Genomic DNA, 19,569 nt, shown 5'->3' on the forward strand with positions numbered 1-19,569 from the left:
TTAACTTTTACTCCACTACATTTTATGCTACCTCTTGATTTCTGTTGTGGAATTTTTTTGTCAGGTACTATGACTTCATTAATCTGATGCTAAATATATTAACTGATTAAAAAATATTCCACCATAAACCACTCTTTTGATGAGGAAATATGTCATATTTTAATATTAATCTCATCTATATTTATCTTATCTCTACAGTTTATGTTTATTGCAGCAGTGACCTCCACTGCAACGCTGATAGGAGGTTCCTTCTGTCTTTTTCTTCAGTCAAACATTTTTCCATTTCTAGTCTGAGGAGCAAAGCAACTTGATGAATTTCACTGGAAGCCAATCAGAAAGATGAGCATGGCAAAAAAAACAAAAAAAAAACCCCAAAAAACTCCCTGAATTTTTACTCTGTGGCACAATAAAAGCTATTTCTATCTTCTGTCTCCATCTTGAATAACTTATTTTAACTTACATTTTATAATGACTGAAAAACACATTACATTTATATATAAAAATAAAATAAAATTTCAGATTTAAACGTTCCCTTTCTTTTCCCATTTTTGCCCTTCTTCCGTCCTATTCTCTGAAACTCCCATAACGCCCCCTGGCGGCCCTCACTTTTAAAAACATTGTACTAAAGGACAACTGGGTCACCTTCTTTGCTCAACAAATGGTAATAAAGAATCTAAATCTAAGTTATTTTTAATGGATAGACAGAGAAAAATAAACAATAAATGTATCCCCCTGAACTAGATAGAAGAGAATTTAAGCACAAAATCTTTAGTCTGCATTCTAATCATTCATCGAAGCAGCCCCGTGTGTGCATACACATGTATACATTTATTTTATAGCATATAGAATTGTTTGCAGAATATTGTGCCAGAATAGAGAAAACTGAGGGAACTACAAACTACTATGTGATATGAAAACCACTTACACAGCAGTACAGCGCAATATTTATTGTTCCATTTTAGATGTTTGCTTATTTTTTGCAGGGTTTTTGTTGCCTAGCTCCCTCGCTCAGTGAGAGATAGAACAGGTATAACTGCCAATGAAGTAAACTGTAACAAAACACAAACCTTTACTTCCTTTTACATTTATGCATGTATTCTAGAATAGAACCCTATTCTAAACACATTTTTTTTATTTCGGGCCACATCACAATCAGAAATGCCCTAAAATGGCCCGGTTTTGACAAAAATGGATTGGTAAAACTACCCAATAACAAACTGTTAAAATAAAATGAAATTAAATCTTCTTTCTGTACAGACTCACTAAACACTATGACATTGCTATGTTACATTGCAATAGCAAGTATTTCAATATCACACCAACATTTTTAAAACTCAAAACCTTTTTGATGAGTATGATAACAAAATGTTTTTTCTACAGAATTGGGTTTGTTGGGAGGAGTTGGTGTGTTCTTAGTTGTTGTCAGGGGGCAGAAAGAAGGGGTTACTCAAGGCGGCATACATAGAAAATATCATTATGTGGTCACACTATCACGTTTTATGATAAGGATAAAATTCTAAGAAACTAATAGTGTGTCAAAGTTAATCAGTTTTCTGTTGTATGCAGATAACCAGAGATAACCAGGAACAAATATCATTTGTAGTGAGTTTTTACAGGAACATATATCATTACAGAGATCAAAAACTGTTAATGCATTAATTGGATCCAATTAATAATCAATGCAAACCCTACATTTTGTGTCATCAATTAGAACTAAACTGATTAATACTTTCCTGATATCTGATACTGAGTACTAAGCACAATATCTAAATTGAAAACTACAACTCTGTAAATATTCAGAAAAGTAACAAATAATAAAATGATAATAAAAATCTTGATGAGCTAAAAAGAAGATGCTTGCACTTTAATTGTCAAAAATGCAGTTGCCTGCCATGTTGGCTGCCTTATTGGCATAAAAACTACAAAAAAAAAAAAACATAAACAAACTATAAATCAAATGTTTCTAAAAAAAAACAAAAAAAAAACAAAAAAAAGTCTACTAGAAAAGAGTCTGACTATTTGAATGTTTTGGGTGAGCCATGGACAGTTCCCAGTTCCCTACCTGTGTTATATTTGTTCTTGCTTGTTAAGCATAATCTTGTACTTACGTTGCATGGCATGTCCATGTGCCCTTTGCTCCTTCTGCAGGTATAAAGGGAGTTGAGCTAACTCACAAGCAAAGCTTTGCAAATTTGCCTGCAGCCAACACAATGGCAAAGACAGACAACCTCCTTTTTGCTGGATTATTTATATTTGTATTAACTCAGAGGACTTTGTGCACTATCGGTAAGAATCTATTAAGTATTCAACTAAGAACAGTTCTTAAAATTTGTGGAAACCATGAATACATATAATATGACACTTGTTAAAGAGAAAACAAACATAGGACATCAGTAAACCAAACTGTTTTATGGTTTAATACGATAGAGTGATTTTCAGATAAAAAAAAAAGAATTTTATAAATAATGTGACGTATTTACATGTAATAACTCTGTAAGATCATATTTGACTTCTAGCTTTGTTGGTTTTTAAAATATTTCTTTCCATGAAATATCCCTTTGATTAAACCTTCATCCTTATCTGTTTGTAATTTTATAATGAAATACTTTTATTGTATCCTGATGTGTTTATCCTAATCATAGAGGAAGAACGTCATGCTGAATACTGGAACAACAAAGCGAAACAAGCTCTTCACACTGCACTCAATGTTCAGCCTAATGTGCATCAAGCCAAAAACCTCATCCTGTTCCTGGGGGACGGTGAGTCTTTTCTACCATTAAAGAGCCTTTCCTGGATCATCTGGTTTTGTTCCTTTTACCTAAGTTTATTTTTTCAGTCCAATAAAAAATTACATTGCTTTCCAAAACAAATGCGATGAATCTCAAAATCTTTTTTTCTGAGCTAGTAGGGAATGTTTAACAGAACTGAGGGAGCATGATTTGGGAAACCACTTTTTCATGAGCCTTTAACTAAAGGCAATTAAAACAAAGTGATGCCATAAACTGCTGGATAGTGATCTAAGCATGGTAAGAAGTCCACCATGCTCAGATGATGTGACACTCAATGGGGTTTCTTTGATAAGTAACAATTTGCTGTTAAACATTACTAAAGACTGCCCTTTCTGGTTATATACAACTGGATTTTAACCAACATCATATCATATCAGTATATCATGGTCATAATTGTGATTGTGGACAAATTGCAAATTTACAGCGGCATTATAGAATTCTGATCACAACATAACCCACTCTCTCCTGGAAAACATGCTGATTGTGCCATGTTCAGTGCTTTATCAGGGTTTGCGATTAATTAGTAACTCTTCATTACTCCGTAATCTGGAATGTTTATGACAACAAATCATGTTGTAAGTAAGTTCTTGTAAATTACCAGATGACAACACTGTACAAAGAGGTATTAGAAGAAGGTTCCAGTATTTTATTGTACATTTAAAATGCAGAGAAAAAGAACTGTGAATAATTAGCCCATAGTGAATCATTTTTTGGAGTTCAACTGTTGGACAACAAGTCATTGGTTTATGTTGATATAATAAAGTTTGTAGTTCTGAAAGAATAATTAATAATGGTGGATTTCATACTTCACACACGTTCCACTGTCTGTGATTGTGAGTCTTTTACTGTCATGTAAATCAGCCAAGTTTTATGAGGTTCACAAAGTACAATGTTAACCTTGTGGCATTTGATTCTGCTTTCAGGAATGGGAATACCAACAGTGACAGCGGCCCGAATCCTCAAAGGCCAGCTGGAAGGAAATTCAGGAGAGGAGGGAAGTTTGGTTATGGATACATTCCCTCACTTGGCACTGTCTAAGGTCAGCACTCTTTGACAGCACATTTTGACTGTTCAGGAAATGTATCTAAAATAAAAAATAAACACATTACTTAATGGTGAAACCTAACCCTTAGCTATTAATAAGCATTACTTTTGACAGAAAAAGTGCAAGTACTAGACAGAAACATAAAACTCAATAGAAATTATCTTAACATCTTTTAAGATCTAGCCTTTTAAACTGTCAGAAATTCATAAAGTTATTATATTAATATTTTGGTAGTATTTTGCTGGGGACAGTGTTGCTATACATCCCATCTTTATTGTTTTACTTGATGTGTTCTGTAGCAGTATCCCATATATTATACACTCCAAATCTGACATTATGATCTGAAGAGAATTCCTTGACCTTCTGTAGTCTTAATCAAGTGCATAGTAGACAACTTGTAAAAAAAAATATTGCCAAACACAGGATATTATCACATAAGAGTCTGATCTACATTTAGGGTGATGGTGATTGCAATCCCCCCTTCCAAATATTTTCTGCATCAAACTACATCCCTAACGGTTGAAAAACATATATACTTTGAGCTTGTCCTGGGCCCTCTCAAACCTTTGATAGACAATTTCTATTTTTGACTGCTTTTCTATTGTAAAAGCAAAGTCTTCATATTTGAAAGCACTTTAGAAAATTCAGAATTATTTGACTCTGATTTTTTTGTACATTTCATTATACTTCTAAAATATATTAATTCCACAGTGGTTTTCTCCAATATTTGATTCCTGCAGACCTATAACGTAAACCAGCAGATGCCAGATAGTGCCGGCACAGCGACGGCATACTTATGTGGGGTAAAAGCCAACTATGGGACCCTTGGAGTCTCTGCTGCCACTCCACGGGGTGACTGTAGAGCTATTTTTGGCAATGAAGTCACATCAATTCTCCACCGTGCCAAGAATGCAGGTAGGTACCATTATCTACAAAGTTTGGCCACCATATCTTTTTGTCAAGAGGATTAGTTTTATTATATGCGTGAGGCAGTATAAAAGGCACTTAAGCAAATTAATCACCCTGTAGTTTAATTTTGTAGAAATGTTGACAAAATGTAAGGAAGATTGTTACAACAGTCTGAGAACTACCATATTTGTTTTAGGAAAATCTGTTGGAATTGTCACAACAACGAGAGTGCAACATGCTTCCCCTGCTGCCTGCTACGCTCACTCTGCAGATAGAGATTGGTATTCTGACTCGGACCTCTCTAATGAAGCTGTCCAAAATGGCTGCCGTGATATTGCTTATCAACTGGTTCACAACACAGAGATAGATGTGAGTCTTTATGAAATCAGTTCCTTATGGCAATGTCCATCGAGTCAATAATTGCAACAAACCTTGTTGGATAGCAATGGAAATGTTTTCAAAACCAAATGTTAACATAGCTTTCAGCAATTTGACACATGCTTTTTAAATATACTTCATGTGTTATTCGACTCCGTCCTCACTCATGTTCATGTTATTTAATTCAGATCAATTGAATTCAGTTTATAATTTTTTTTAAAAGGTCATTTATGTCAATAATTCAGTTCCCCAAGAAAAATTATATAGATTATATAAATGTATGAAGCTTGAAGACACAATGTTTCCTAGCCTTTGTTTCTGTTATTCATAAGGATTTTCTGCTTGTAGCGACAAAAACACAACATTGAAGATTAGAATATTACATCAGACTGAGAACAGCAAAAACACTATTTTAATAGTTTTAAAATGACTATAACCTTTGTCATCTTCTTCAATGCAGGTCATTCTGGGTGGAGGTCGTCAGTATATGTTACCAAGAGACACACCAGATCCTGAGTACCCGTCCAAAACTGGAGACCGGAAAGACGGAAAAAATCTTATTTTTGAATGGGCTAAAAACAAAACAGTAAATTTAATATTTTACATCTACATTATTTGATTTGAAGTATGGTGTTCTAATGTAGTGTAAATATATTTGGATTTTGTACATCATCTTATATTATGTCAAATTTTACCCATATGTTTGTTATTTCAACTTGCAGAATGCTGAATATGTTTGGAATAAAAGTGAGTTTGATGCTGTCAATCCTCGAAAAACCAACTTCCTTCTAGGTAAGTTCTTATTAAGCACTCTAAAATGAAATAAAACAATGGCATGACTTGCTTAAATGTTTTCGCTGGTTAGTTTTGATTAGATGGAAGATATCTAAACAGTCATTTTCAGCTCTCTCTTGAAATTTGATTCAAGTCTGGAATCTGGTTTGACCAGTCTAGAACTGCTAGTTCCCACTGCTGCAAAATATCCCCGTAGCATTATGCTGCCATCACCATACTTCAATGTAGGGGTGTTATTAGCCTTAAGATGAGCCAAGTCTGATTTCCTCCAAACATTATGTCTGGCATTCACATCAAATAGTTCAATATTTGTCTCATAAGACCAGACTTTAGTTTCTTGTTGTTTGAGAGTCATTCAGGTGCCCCCAGACAGCCTGTCTGGCAAACTACAGACAGGCTGCCATATGATTTTTATGAAGAAGTGGCTCTCATCTGGCCACTTCAGGCCTGGTTGGTGGATTGCTGCAGAGATGGTTTCCTCCTGGAAGGGAAGAGAGTTTGGCATAGTTATGGGTGTTCATCAGGCTACAGGGAGGACAAGAAATAACTTATTTTACTTAAAAGTTTACATGATCCAGCATATTTAGCTCTAAATTACATTTTAAAAAATGTCCTCTCTCTCAGGTTTGTTTGAACCTAAAGACTGTCGCTATGAGCTGGAGCGGGATACATCTATGGACCCTTCGCTAACAGAGATGACAGAAAAGGCAATCAAGATTCTCCAAAAGAATCCCAAAGGATATTTTCTGTTTGTGGAAGATAAGTACAGTGATACACACCCAAAATTCCAAATCATTTTCTCTTTGTATTGCTTTTGAAGTTTGTATAATTGCATAGATTGTTGCATAGATTTATGTGCCAATGACCCTTATCATCAATATAATATCTCATTTTGTTTTTAATAAACACAATATTAAATAATCTGCATTTAAACCTAGAAACACAAATTATTCTATGAGTGGCATTAGCTGGTTTTAAATGAGCTATCATTTACCTGAAGAGATAGTGTAGAAATTCTGATGTCAAGTTCTGTTAAAACATAACGAGTTAATAATTTACCAGCAGAAAATACTACTCTCTGCAACAATTAGTGTTCATCCCAAAAACTTCTGAAAATGTCCTCATAGTCCATCCTGGGTTTGATTCCCAAGTTTAAGACATTTGCGGCATGTTTTCCCCCTTCTCTTTCTGTTTTATAACTGTAAATAAAGGCCTTTAAAAAAACACAAACCAATGGGATTATTATGCTTATGTGTCAGTGTGCTTCTCTTGAACTTTAAGGGGGAGAATAGATCATGGTCACCATGCCACTTGGGCTAAAAAAGCTCTCCACGAAGCTGTGGAGTTTGACCGTGCAATCGGGCGAGCAGCAGAACTCACCAATGAGCTGGACACACTGACTGTAGTCACTGCTGACCACTCCCATGTTTTTGCTTTTGGAGGACATTCTGCAAGAGGAAACTCTGTTGTGGGTAAGATACTGTATATGATGAGAAAATAACTTATATAAAAGTTAAAATAACATAATGTTGTCCAAATTAGTATTTCTAATTTCTAACACTGATGTGTTCTGTAATCCACAGGAGTTTCTCGTGGCTTGGCCTCAGACAACAAGCACTTTACCACTGCTGTTTATGGCAATGGACCAGGATATCAGATAGTCAATGGAACTCGCCCTGATATGAATGAATCAATTTCATGTAAGTACATGCTGATTTTTGTGAAAAAGCCAATAACTTCACCTGGTAGACTGACATGTTGCATTTTACATACTACACACAACATGAAAACAAGAGTGCATTTTATGTTGTTGGTTTAATAAAACCAGTAATGTGAATGTGTGTGTGAAAGGGTGAATTAATGAATTTAGTGTAAGTGCTTTGGAGTCCTCTGGGCTTCATGAGTTACTTTACAAAAACAAGCCATTTACCATTTGTCTAGGCAACATGTTAAAGACGATTTGTACTAAAAGAAAAATTGAATGTTCTGCTACCAATTTAAAATGCAAAAAATTAAGTTTACTTATTTCCAGGAAAGCTGACCTTGTCACCTGTATGTTCAGCTTTTGTGTCAGTTCATTTGTTAATTATATCATCATTACTTGGAAACTCAAATAAACATTTCAGTCAGGTCAAATCTTAAGACACACATAATGATGATTTATGGTCATCATTATGACCATAAATCATAATGATGACCATAAATGATGACCTAGATAATGTTTTACTTCCAAGTATGTTTTCTAAGGCTTCAAACATTCACACACACAACAGCAGGTTTGCCAATTCTGTGTGAGAAAATTTAAACATAATGCAGGCCTTTCCATTTCTCTCACAGCAACAAATGACTACAGACAGCAGACTACAGTCCCTCTCGACTCAGAGACCCATGGGATAGAAGACGTGGCCATCTTTGCCAAAGGACCAATGTCTCACCTTTTTCACGGAGTTCAGGAACAGAGCTACATTCCACATGTCATGGCTTACGCTGCCTGCATAGAGCCCTATACAGATTGCCAACTACTCGAAGGACACAGTGGAAGAATTCACTCTAGCCTGCTTCTTGTTGTGATGGGCTTGCTGATTACCCTGTGCTCTGCCTGAGATCACAGTACCAACAGAATTTGTTAAGGTGTTGGAATTAGTCCACAATCTTTTATTTTGGTTGAAATTTAAATTATTATTGTATTGCATTTCAATGTTGTGCTATGACATATGCAGCCATTCTGGCATTTTTGTTCAGCATTTGAGCGGAAAAAGTATTTCTATTAATACTGAATATGGAAGCTGTGAATCTGAACACTTTCTTAAACGTTTGTATCTAAAATATGACTGATTCTTTTAAAATTCTAATTATAATATCTTACTTTGTTTTCGTGTTGGATTATCAGCTTGTTTAAAATCTGTCCTACCTCCATGAATAAAGATAAAATGAAAATAAAATAAAAACTATTAAAGTTAAACATTATGTATGTGAGTTTAAAATTGCTGATAATTTCTAGTGTTATTTGGCAGGTTTTATTGCTAACTGCACTTCTTATGTTTAATTATATTCCAGACTTATATAATATATATAATATATTATATAAGTCTATTATATATATATATATATTATATATTTGTATAAAAACTTGTGTTCTGACAAAGTTATAGAAATTATGCTCAAGTTGAAGACCCATGAAAGCTGGTGTATTATAAGCTTCCTTCTCAGATTAAAGGAAGCTTTACAATTTGCAATACAACATATACAAATAAATGATGTTGCAACAGTTTGGGCTGAAATTCCCATGTTTAGTAAGAATAATAGCATCATGGCAACCTTTATGCAAACTATAAATGTATAACATCAAAACACATTTTAAAAACTTTGTGACATCAACCAAACTCACTAAATATAATTCACCTATAGAACAGTATCCCGAAGTCAGTTTTTCTATTTGTTTTGATATTTTGCTGCAAATCTTTTTATTAGTTCAGTTCAATTCAGTTTATTTGTATAGCACCAAATTACAACAAAAGCAATTTTGAGGCACTTACGGAAAAAGTCACTTTAGTCAAACATTTCAATTAATCTTAGTTATTATTGCAGTACATTAAACTATGTATACGGTGATGGAGACCAGAGCTTCTTTTTTGAAGTGCTGATGACGCTGTTGACAAGTTATCCAATCAGAAGAGCCAGTGGGCGGGTCTTCCGCCTTCTTGCTTGGAGGGAACTTTAACCATCAAAACAATAAACGCAGCTTTTCTTGATCTGGGTTTCGGATTTAAATTCAACATTATTTAGGACTACAAAGCTTCGTAAACATTTTAGCTAGATAATAGACGATTAAATAAATCACCTATTATTTGTTAGCTAAATGCATTACAAACTTAGCCGCACATGTGTGGAGTCGTTTCTGCAGAATTAGCCCTATTAGCTAACTATGGTTGAAAGTTTTCCTCCGTTTTCTGATTAATTTCATCATGAGCTAAGCAGAAAGCTTGCGTTGTGCAAGCAAACATCGGTGGTCATGCATTGCAACAACGGAAGGCTGGCAAGTCAGTTGTGCGTCGCGGTGAACGATGGAGACACCAGGTAGTTAACAAGTATTCAGGCTTTTCTTTGTTTTGTTCGGGCATGTCCCGAGTTGAAAGAGACGCAGCAGACAACGGTATTTAGGATACTGGATTGCATTTTCGAGTTGTTTAATTATGAACACCTCTTTAATAATTTTAGTTAAGTGATCAGCACTCTTTTATATGTACAGTTTGATTGGAGTCCTTTGACGTGTAATAAAACAACAGATGTACACATGCGATGGCTGAAATAATTGTATCGTAATAAGTGATGATTGTGCAGTTGAATAAACGTTAGTCATCAAGGGCATGCTTCCATATAATAAACAATGTTTAGGTAAATGCATCATGTCTTTAACTTTCATTATTTGTCAATCAGTTCTGGAGTTACTATTTGCAAGAGCATTTTTTTGTTTTTCAAATTTGGTAATGCCTGTGTAGGTGTTGATGCAAAACTGTTATCAGTATTTGCAATCTTTTTAGTTTTCTTAGATAATGTGCCAGAGAGAAGCCACCCATGATAAGCCAAACACCTACATGTACCTATTGTATGTTTAAATGAGTAGCTTTTAATATTTTTTATTTGTTCTGGTTTGTAGGAAGATGCACAACGTAAGGATAAATAGAATGTTTATGATCATGTTTTGTAAGTGATATATTACTAAATTAATACATTAATTCCAGAAAGTAAGGTGTTTTGATCCTTTGCAGATCTGTACAGCTATTTCTTTCCAAGGGTGCAAACCCAAACCTGGTGGGTAGTAAAGGTGTGGCTGCAATACACCTGGCTGTCGGCAACGAAACAGAGAAGAACTTACGCTGCTTGAAAATGTTGCTGCAGCATGGATCTGACCCTAATGTCAGGTATAGTTTCATACTTTGAAATTAAAACATATATTGTTTTACCAGTTTACAGATAACAGTTTAATTACCGTACACCTATAATCTTCTAAACAAATATATTCTAGTAAAGCACACATTGGTTTCTTACCTGTATTTCTCTTAGATCTTCTGAAGGCCTGACTCCTCTTCATGTCGCTGCTCTTTGGGGATGCTATCAAAATCTCAAGCTGCTCTTAATGAATGGAGGGAACCCAAATTTGAAAGACAATGTAAGTCTTTACAGTTAAACAGATTAATTACAGCTGTTTTAATACAGAGATGTTGGGCAAGTTTATATCTTAAATTGCATTGTATGATGTTTGATGGCAGGGACCTCTTGTGATGGAAACTCGCTTTACCAAGTTTGTATGAAGATAAACACATAGGCCGCCGCACTTACAGCCAAGCAAATATAACACTATCAAATAGGGCATAAGTGAGCATATTGGTTCCTCTAATTCTCATATTAGCTTCAATATTTATTTATATGATTAGAGTTTAGTTATACAACATCTATTGTACTGTTCAGGCATCTTTTAATGTGCAAACCATATTCAGTTTGATAAAATTCTGTTCTGTCCAGAAATACATCAAACTCAAATTAATTATAAAAAAATATCCAATTGTGTAGTCAGTTAAGATCATACAGTTGTTCTTGTAAGAAGCTCTTAGAAATCCCAGCCAACAGCATTAAATTGTTGACTTAACAGCAGTTCTTCATACAGAGCAAGTATTTGGGGACTGTGGAAAGAAATGGCTTCCTTTAATCAGGAAGAGACTCCTAGCAGAACCAGGTTCAGTGAGAGGTCATCTACTAGATGAAAACAGAGTCCCAAGTGTGCTTTTTATGGAAACAGACAAACAAAGAGTATGCATTATGATCTCAAATGACACAGTTTTAGAATATTAAAATCATTTAAATTCACTCAGCACACATCCTTAAAAAAATGTTAGTTTGCTTTGCTCAAATATTGATCTGAGAGCTTTTCTGTAAAAATGTCCTTATGGATGCTGGACTACTTCATGTAGTCAGAGTAACCAGATTACATTGTACAACAATGGCTCTCTCCTGAGGTGTCGGCTTACCACCAAATACCATAGGACAAATGTGGCTGCCAGGAATTAGAAATTTTTAAAGAATAATTATTTCTATGCTTGCTGTAATATTTAATTTATTTAATCTGACCATTATTGTTTGTTTATTTGTGCAGGAAGGGAACACACCAGCACAACTAGCAGAACAACAGGACAATCGGAAATGTGCCTCTCTTCTTCATGAGTACCAGTCCTCAGCTGATACAGAAGAAGAGGACCTCCCTCAGTTTCAATACTGTAAGATATGTTACCTTGTTTCAAACTGCTTTAAAAATTGTGGACTTTGTGGGATCTTTTTGTTTTAAGATACTACCGTACGAAAAAGTACATTCTCATAGATTTGCAATTCTTCATGTACAAAGAAAAAACATTCTCTTTGTTATCATATAAAAAGTAGTTACTGTTAACAGATGAAGATCAGCACATTCGCATTACTATTCTCATCATTATTTATTTGAACTCAAAAAAGCCAAACTGCTGAAACAAAAGTCTACCATTAACAAGAACATAAGTGGTAGCATCTCATTGCAGATTGATTGCAGTATATTTACCTATCCAAACAAATCTATAAAAGAAAATAATGTTTGCAGCATATTGTTGCCTATCAATCAAGAATGAATAATAAAGTAATATAAAAAATATCTATAATCAGTTCTTACAGACTATGATAAATAATTAATTTAGAGTGAAATGGTAAAGTCAGTTTTCATAATTTTTTTGAAGAGGATGTGCCAGCAGATTCACAGTCAAGCTAGAAATTAACTGTTAAATGTAATAAATAAACCAAAGATTAGCTGCCCTTTCCACCAAGTTGGTTGGCCAAATGGTGCAAAATGAATAAAGTGAAAATGTACACAGTGTGGTTATATGCAGGGACTTGAAACTGTTGTGATAAAATGTGTGTTTTCTTGTCACAGCTGTGTACTCAGACCAGACTGACACGTCCAGCTATCCTGAATCAGACTACAGTTTCAGTTCCCGCTCGTCTATGATCAGTGGTTTTGGTGAAGTCCCACTGAGCAGCACGAGGCGTTCATCCTTTTTCACCTTGTCCAACATAAATGGAAGACCAAGTTGCAGGGGAGTATCATTTAATGGGCCTTCTGTACTTTCAAGCACTCGCATTTCTGCTGCAGGACCTGTAGCTCCAATGCCAGCTCCAGAAAATGATGCCTTAAGTTTTGACGACGGATCAGTCACAAAGGATAATGAAGTTGTTTCAAAACCTTCAGAGTTTTTATCCAGGCGAGCAAGTCGGAAGAGTGTTAGCTTTAGAAAAATAGATGACTATTTCCCAGTTTTCAGCCCAGAAACTCCCAAACAGAGCACTGCTGCTGAAATCAGCCAGCGCACGGACACTTTACCCTTTGACATGTCTGAATACTCAGACTTTCTAGATTCTGAACGCATGGCTACAGTTTTACCACAGCAGGGGATCGACGTCACATCACCGGACCATGTATTTGTCTTCTCTAGGGAAAGCAGTGAGAGCACAGAAGAGGAGCTAGAGAAAACAGTTATCAGTCACTGTGCTCTTGAACTCAGTGAGGATGAACCAGAGGAGCAGAGCAGCAAAGAACCTCCAGTGAATCCTTCTGAACAACAAGAGCAGGTCCATGTGGGCAACAGCAGCAGCAGCAGCAGCAGCAGCAGCAGCAGCAGCAGCAGTGGGACTTGCAGCAGTCATTACAGTAGCTGTGAAAGTTACCATTACACCAGCTGTCTGGATGCTCCTGTACCCCTAAGAAATCCTTCATTCCCCCTTATAGAGGAGGCAGAGTCTGATACAAGGACCAAACAGGACTCTACAGACTCTGAAAATGAACTCCAAAAGGGAGAAAAAAATATGCTAAGAGTTCAAACGGAACCCAACAGAGACTCAAAATCTAAAACTGTACAGCCTTTATCAGGTTTGCTTGATAAACTGACCTTATCTGAAAAACAGCATGAAGAGACGGATATATTGAAAGCTTCTATGGGTTCTTATTTAAGCACTGCAAGAAAACTTGATGGAGTCAGGCAAGATGCAGAGTCATCAGAAGAAAATAGTGGACTTCAATTTACACCTAGCCCTTTTGTGACCGGCAGGACGCGGTCTAGATTGAGCCGCTGCTCAATGAGAACAAGCAGAAACCCTGAGAGCATGTTAATCACATCTTCTTTATTTGATGATACGCTGCCAACCCCAGTTCGAATGTTTCGGCAGACACCAAGGTGTCAGAGCAGTGGGCATGGAATCAACTCACCTTACACACCTATTTATACGTCACACCACTTGGAGAGGTGCACAGAAAGAGACTCGCTACCCAACGACAGCCAAGACCCCCAGTCCAGCACTCTTAGAGGTCCAAGTGTCAGTAATAGCCAAGCTGATACTCTTATTCTACACAACAGCGTAACTGATTCTGTTGGGGGATCCCAGACTTTGGATGACACTGTCATATTAGACAAGAACCAGGACGACTCGGACACTGCTTATGAAAAAAATTTTGCAGAGATTATTCGTGCCATAAGAGGACAGAACAGGCATCTTCCTGAGGATGAGGAATTTCTAACGGAGAATCTTACTGGTTCGGATGAGGCAAAAATAGCTCATCTGGCAGCTGAAGATCAAGTAGATGATTTTAAAAAGGATGACTGTTGGGTTACTGAAGACTACGGCTCAGAGTCCAACTCTGCATCCTCTTCGTCCACCTCCAGCTGTTTATCTCCAAAGACATCCACGGAGGACACTGACCCTCCATGTACTCCAGGCACCGGATGCACCCCAAGATACAGCATGAGCCGACTGTCGAGCCGTCGACCACAGCGCCTGGCAGACCTGTCTTTCACTCCTGGGGGGCGTCCAGTAATCCAGAACCTGGATGAACCAGTGGAGTATCTCTACACTGATACAGAGCAGGGCCACAAGCTCATTGAGACACACGTTCCACCTACGTCCGACACCTCATTCACCTCCGGCACAAGTACCAGCATCAGCGACGAGACTGTTTTGTACGACTGGCGAGCTTTACAAGCTGAAACAAAGAGCAGCAAGGGGAAAGAGAATCTACAGCCTGAGATGTGGGCTCAGGAAGAGGAAGATGATAAATCTGAGTGCAAACCGTTCCCAGAAACTAGAGGATTGACTGACAGGGAGCTGAGACTGAGGCTGGTGGAACTGGGAGAGAGCCCTGGTCCTATCAGCAGCCGCACCAGGCCAACTTACCTGAGGAAGCTCTGCCGACTGTTGCAAGAGGAAAACTGCAACACACAGAATGACAACAAACAGTCTGACCAGCCGCAGAAAGGTTATGTTTATTTTCAAATATAACATTACATTAAGTGAAGAAACATTCAGGAGAATTTAAGCAAGTAATTTTGCACCTCGTCATTCACAGATGTTTTCTTCTTTAACTTTACTAGATTTAGGGTATAGTCCAGATCTCTGTCGGGTCCTGAAGACTTTCCAGCTGCCCGATTCCCATGGTGATGAGCAGTCCCTGTGCCAGCAGTTTGACCAACCGGATCAAAACAGGAAGTGGAGGGAGGGCATCATCAAGTCCAGCTTTAACTACCTTCTTCTTGACCCAAGGTTGCTTTTTGATTTCTGGTGCAGTCCTTTTGCCTCGCAAAACGTTTTTTAAGTTTCACTGTTTGATAAGTGTTAACTTGTTTTCATTGTTTTGAGCATATGTGATATGTCCTATAGCTCTTTTGGAAGTTTTATTTTTTGATGTTTTTGAGTTTCTTATTATTAACAAAAATCATTAATAAAGCAAATAAAAAAGCGACAATATGACAGTATAAGATGACAATAGGATAACAGTAAAAATCTAGTGGGTTTACAGTATTTACCAAAATATTCAAAACAAAAATGTGTAACATGAAGTATTATTTTTTTTTTTAAGAAGCAGGGACCACTTATCTCCCCTGCTGTTGTGAATTCCAGTTACCTTTATGGATGCAAAATACTAAATACATAATAAATATATCATTTAGTTTTTAATTCCACAGGAAGACCACAATACATCAGATAACTTTTCATCAGCCATTTTCTTAATTAAAAATGAGCCTCTAAACTGGTTTTAATGAAAAACATAAAACAATATGTTGCATTACATATTTTTCTTTTTCTTTCATTAGAGTCACAAATAACCTCCCGTTCCGCAGTCACACCATGACTCCTCAGGAATGTTTCCAGACTTTCGTCCATGCCATATTTTACGTGGGCAAAGGAAAACGCTCCCGCCCCTACAGTCACCTGTATGAAGCTTTAGAGTACTACCGAGGGGAGAAGACCGCCAAGGTAACTCTGCCCGGACACCTCTGTCTTGTAAAATTATAAGGAAGTTTAACCAAGGTGATATCAATAGGTAACAGGGCTGCTTTTCATCCCTTTAACAGAAACTTTGTCCAAAAGTGCAGCACATTCTCCAGGTGTGGACGGCCGGACAGGGAGTCATCTCTCTGCACTGTTTTCAGAACGTCATTCCTGTGGAAGCGTACACAAGAGAGGCCTGCATGGTGGAGGCCATCGGTGAGTGAGGAGGAGTCGTAACTTGTCAATGATAATCACCTATGAATGATGTCAGACCAAGTGTTTGACGTGACGTCCTTCACCCACCTGCATGCGCCAATCTGAATATGAAAATATAAATATGGATATATAGTCATCCTGGAAGGTTTGATTAAAAGTAATACCATCATAGTTTTTTAGGAGCTTCTGAGTTGAAAACTGGTTTATAGTGTTGAGCGAAACTATGTTTCCTCCCATCCTGACTTTTTCTGCTTTTTCTAAAGTTGAATACTTACATTTTTTTCCCTCACTGCAAATTTGAAGTAACTAAAGTGAAGATTTATATTATAGATTAATTTATTAAAGTATAAAAGCTATCTAAAACTATTGTGAGGTCTATGTTGAGAAGCTACTACACTCCTTATTAAATCATAAATTAACTGACTGAACTCATTTTGGGAAAGCTTTATTAGCGACACACAGACCTGAACTGTGCTTGACTTTTAGCCTCTAAAAGTCACTTAAATAGAATGTATCAGACAATCAAAAATCTACACATCATTCCTCAATCTAAAGAAATTATTTTAAAGAAATTTAATAATTGATGAGTAAAATTTATGTCTATTTAAGTCCAGAAAGGGTTACAATGATCAAACTACTGTAATTTGTAATGCATAAAATTTATCTTGTGAGAAGTTTTCTTTTTTATTACAGCTATGCACTGCAACAGGAAAATGTGGCATTTTTTATAGATCTCATTGTCATTAAAGCAAATTATTATTAAAGAACCAAATTGAAAATTTTAAGTTTAAAAAAAAGCAAGGTTAGCCTTTTTAAAATTTTAAATATTTTCTTTTTCTTTTTTTGTGTTGATGTAGCCTTCTGCACAAACACCTTCTTTATAATGAATTAAATATTATAATTAAATTAAATTAAAAAAAAGAACAGCAGTGCCTTGACTTCTACCCTTCCTTTCTCTCTGTCTCTCTTCCTCAGTTTTTTTATCTCGGAGAGAAAAGAGAGAGATTAGATGGAGAAAACATTTCACTACATGGATATTTAGAAATGAGATGATTAACTGGTGAGGAAGGATTGGTGTTGGAGTTCACACATCTTGTAGTTGTACAATGAAAAAATATTTTAGCTGAAAATGTCTTTCCCTATTTAAGACAGAGTGGACCAAATACATGGCATGAGTTTAAGGAAAATACCTGAGTCAGGCTAAATAAGTTAAATAAGTGACTGACCACACTTATTTAACTTATTTAGTTGTGTCTTATGTAGACAATACCAGTGTCTTATGGAAGTGATTTTCAAAGACTTGCTTAATTTGCCTGAAATTACTTGAGTGCAACATTTTTGGACCACACTGTCCTTATTCCAGGGCTAAAGATGCTGACCAATCAGAAGCGAGGAGATTTCTATGGTGTGGTGTCAAATTGGGAGCTAAAGAGGAAACGGGAGCTCGGGATCCACCTGCTATACCGAGCCATGCAGATCTTCCTGGCTGAGGGTGAGAGACAGCTCAGACCAGCAGACATCAGGCAGTAGAAATCCCTGTAGGAGTCGGGAGATGTGGGAGCCACTATTGACTGCAAAACACCAACTCTGATGGGTGTTGGTGACAATAACGGTATTGTCCATCAATAAGGCTATATTGATGGACATCAGCTACATGAGCCACTATAAACTCTTTATCAGGGATGGTTATTTCGCCTAAAACCAATACAGTTTTTATTTTTTAATGCAGCCTGAACATACATCCGTATGCAGAAACTGTACAATGTATTTTTAGACTTGCTCTGTTTTAATAAGTATGCTCTTTATACATTTTCAATGGATGCTCTTTGTGGAATTTGAGAGACTCACAATAATTAAACATTACTTTGTCTTAGCTTTTTATGACTTGTGAACAAAGCAATCAATTCTTTTGCATTTCAACTTTCTGGAATTTTGCCACAACTCATTTTTAAAAATGTTACTCCTCAGGTTTAAGCTTTATTTTCACTTATAGGCCAGTGCTTTTTTTTGAAAAGGTCACAGTTAATGAACTTCAAATTAACTTTATGTTTCATAAAATGTGACTTTTTTTCTACATAGCTTAGTGATCATAGCTTGTATTAATTGAGTTTTGATTAAAAAGAAGTTAGTTAACTGATATATTAGTGCGCAGCTATATTTTTTTAAAAGGGTAATGAGGCGTAAAAGGAGAAAATTATAGCTTGAAAGTGGATGAGATGTTTCTGTTTATTGGCATAACTAGTTTAAACTTTGTTCCTATGTGAAAGATCTTTAGATTGCATGTGGATCTCAGGGGTTACAGCTGTTACTTGGTGTTATGATCTCCATAATTTTACCATCTCATTTACTACACACCAGTGACCCATGCAGTGAGCTTCCGAATCACTCATTATCTCCACAGGGAATTACGATTGATGAGCTTTCCGAGAGTCTCACCCGGCAAAAAAGCATTAACACTGACAAATGCAGACTTCGTGTTTTAGAATGTTTGCTTTACATCCCGTTTAAAGCAAATTAAACAATTGCCACTTTAGTAAAACATATCAAAGAAAGCACTACAATTCAGGTTTTTGAAGGTTTCATTTAAGCAACTGATTAATCTAAAAGCTCACTGTTTTAGGTCTTAACATAAAAAAATGTGTGCATTACTTCTGATTTCTTTCGTGGTTTGAAAATAAAGCTCCCTATCTTTGATCTGTTTGATTTCATTTATCACAAAATAATGTTTTTGTATAGTCAATGAAAGTGTGTTTTCATTCTGACTAGACTGTCTAGATCACTGCTTTTCTCCGTTCCTTGTACATTTCTTTCACTGTTTTTGTAAAGAGGGAGGGATAATGTGGGAAGTGCACATTAAACTGGATCCTTCTCTGTTTTCAGTGTCTGCTTCCTGTTGTTTGGTGTCCCCCTAGTGGACTAAAAATGACAATGATTTCATTCGTTCACATTATTTAGTACCTGCCCTCGATCTACTGATCACTATAAGAATTTGAGAAATCCAAACATAATTTGATCAGATAATTCCATCCAATTTAGCTCCTTTAATATTTTATAGCTAAAATTTATTTTTAAAATGTATTTAAAATCTTAGTTTAAATA

General features: G+C 36.2%; 2 protein-coding genes across 2 annotated transcripts; both read left to right on the forward strand.

Annotated features, from left to right (window-relative positions):
* The first annotated feature begins 2,198 nt into the window (after window positions 1–2,198).
* alpi.2 (alkaline phosphatase, intestinal, tandem duplicate 2) lies at window positions 2,199–8,908 on the forward strand. The gene is made up of 11 exons (XM_044129003.1): window positions 2,199–2,286; window positions 2,643–2,759; window positions 3,713–3,828; window positions 4,575–4,749; window positions 4,940–5,112; window positions 5,582–5,707; window positions 5,844–5,913; window positions 6,541–6,675; window positions 7,197–7,388; window positions 7,500–7,616; window positions 8,254–8,908. The coding sequence occupies exons 1-11, from the start codon at window positions 2,211–2,213 to the stop codon at window positions 8,517–8,519; spliced, it is 1,563 nt and encodes a 520-aa protein (XP_043984938.1). The 5' UTR covers window positions 2,199–2,210; the 3' UTR covers window positions 8,520–8,908.
* A 714-nt stretch (window positions 8,909–9,622) lies between these two features.
* On the forward strand, window positions 9,623–19,345 carry LOC122838878. Its single transcript, XM_044129907.1, has 9 exons — window positions 9,623–9,993; window positions 10,686–10,838; window positions 10,981–11,086; window positions 12,068–12,188; window positions 12,869–15,241; window positions 15,357–15,525; window positions 16,077–16,239; window positions 16,338–16,470; window positions 17,834–19,345. The coding sequence occupies exons 1-9, from the start codon at window positions 9,929–9,931 to the stop codon at window positions 17,998–18,000; spliced, it is 3,450 nt and encodes a 1,149-aa protein (XP_043985842.1). The 5' UTR covers window positions 9,623–9,928; the 3' UTR covers window positions 18,001–19,345.
* The last annotated feature ends 224 nt before the right edge of the window (window positions 19,346–19,569 follow it).

The sequence above is a fragment of the Gambusia affinis genome, linkage group LG10 (genome assembly GCF_019740435.1).
Source record: "Gambusia affinis linkage group LG10, SWU_Gaff_1.0, whole genome shotgun sequence".
NCBI lineage: Eukaryota > Metazoa > Chordata > Actinopteri > Cyprinodontiformes > Poeciliidae > Gambusia > Gambusia affinis.

Coding starts and splice junctions, on each gene's coding strand:
- alpi.2 (XM_044129003.1), top strand. CDS start 2,211: ATGGCAAAGACAGACAACCTCCTTTTTGCTGGATTATTTATATTTGTA. Junction 2,760..3,712: donor CATCCTGTTCCTGGGGGACG/GTGAGTCTTTTC, acceptor TTCTGCTTTCAG/GAATGGGAATACCAACAGTG. Junction 7,389..7,499: donor AAGAGGAAACTCTGTTGTGG/GTAAGATACTGT, acceptor TGTAATCCACAG/GAGTTTCTCGTGGCTTGGCC.
- LOC122838878 (XM_044129907.1), top strand. CDS start 9,929: ATGCATTGCAACAACGGAAGGCTGGCAAGTCAGTTGTGCGTCGCGGTG. Junction 9,994..10,685: donor GTGAACGATGGAGACACCAG/GTAGTTAACAAG, acceptor GATCCTTTGCAG/ATCTGTACAGCTATTTCTTT. Junction 15,242..15,356: donor GTCTGACCAGCCGCAGAAAG/GTTATGTTTATT, acceptor TAACTTTACTAG/ATTTAGGGTATAGTCCAGAT.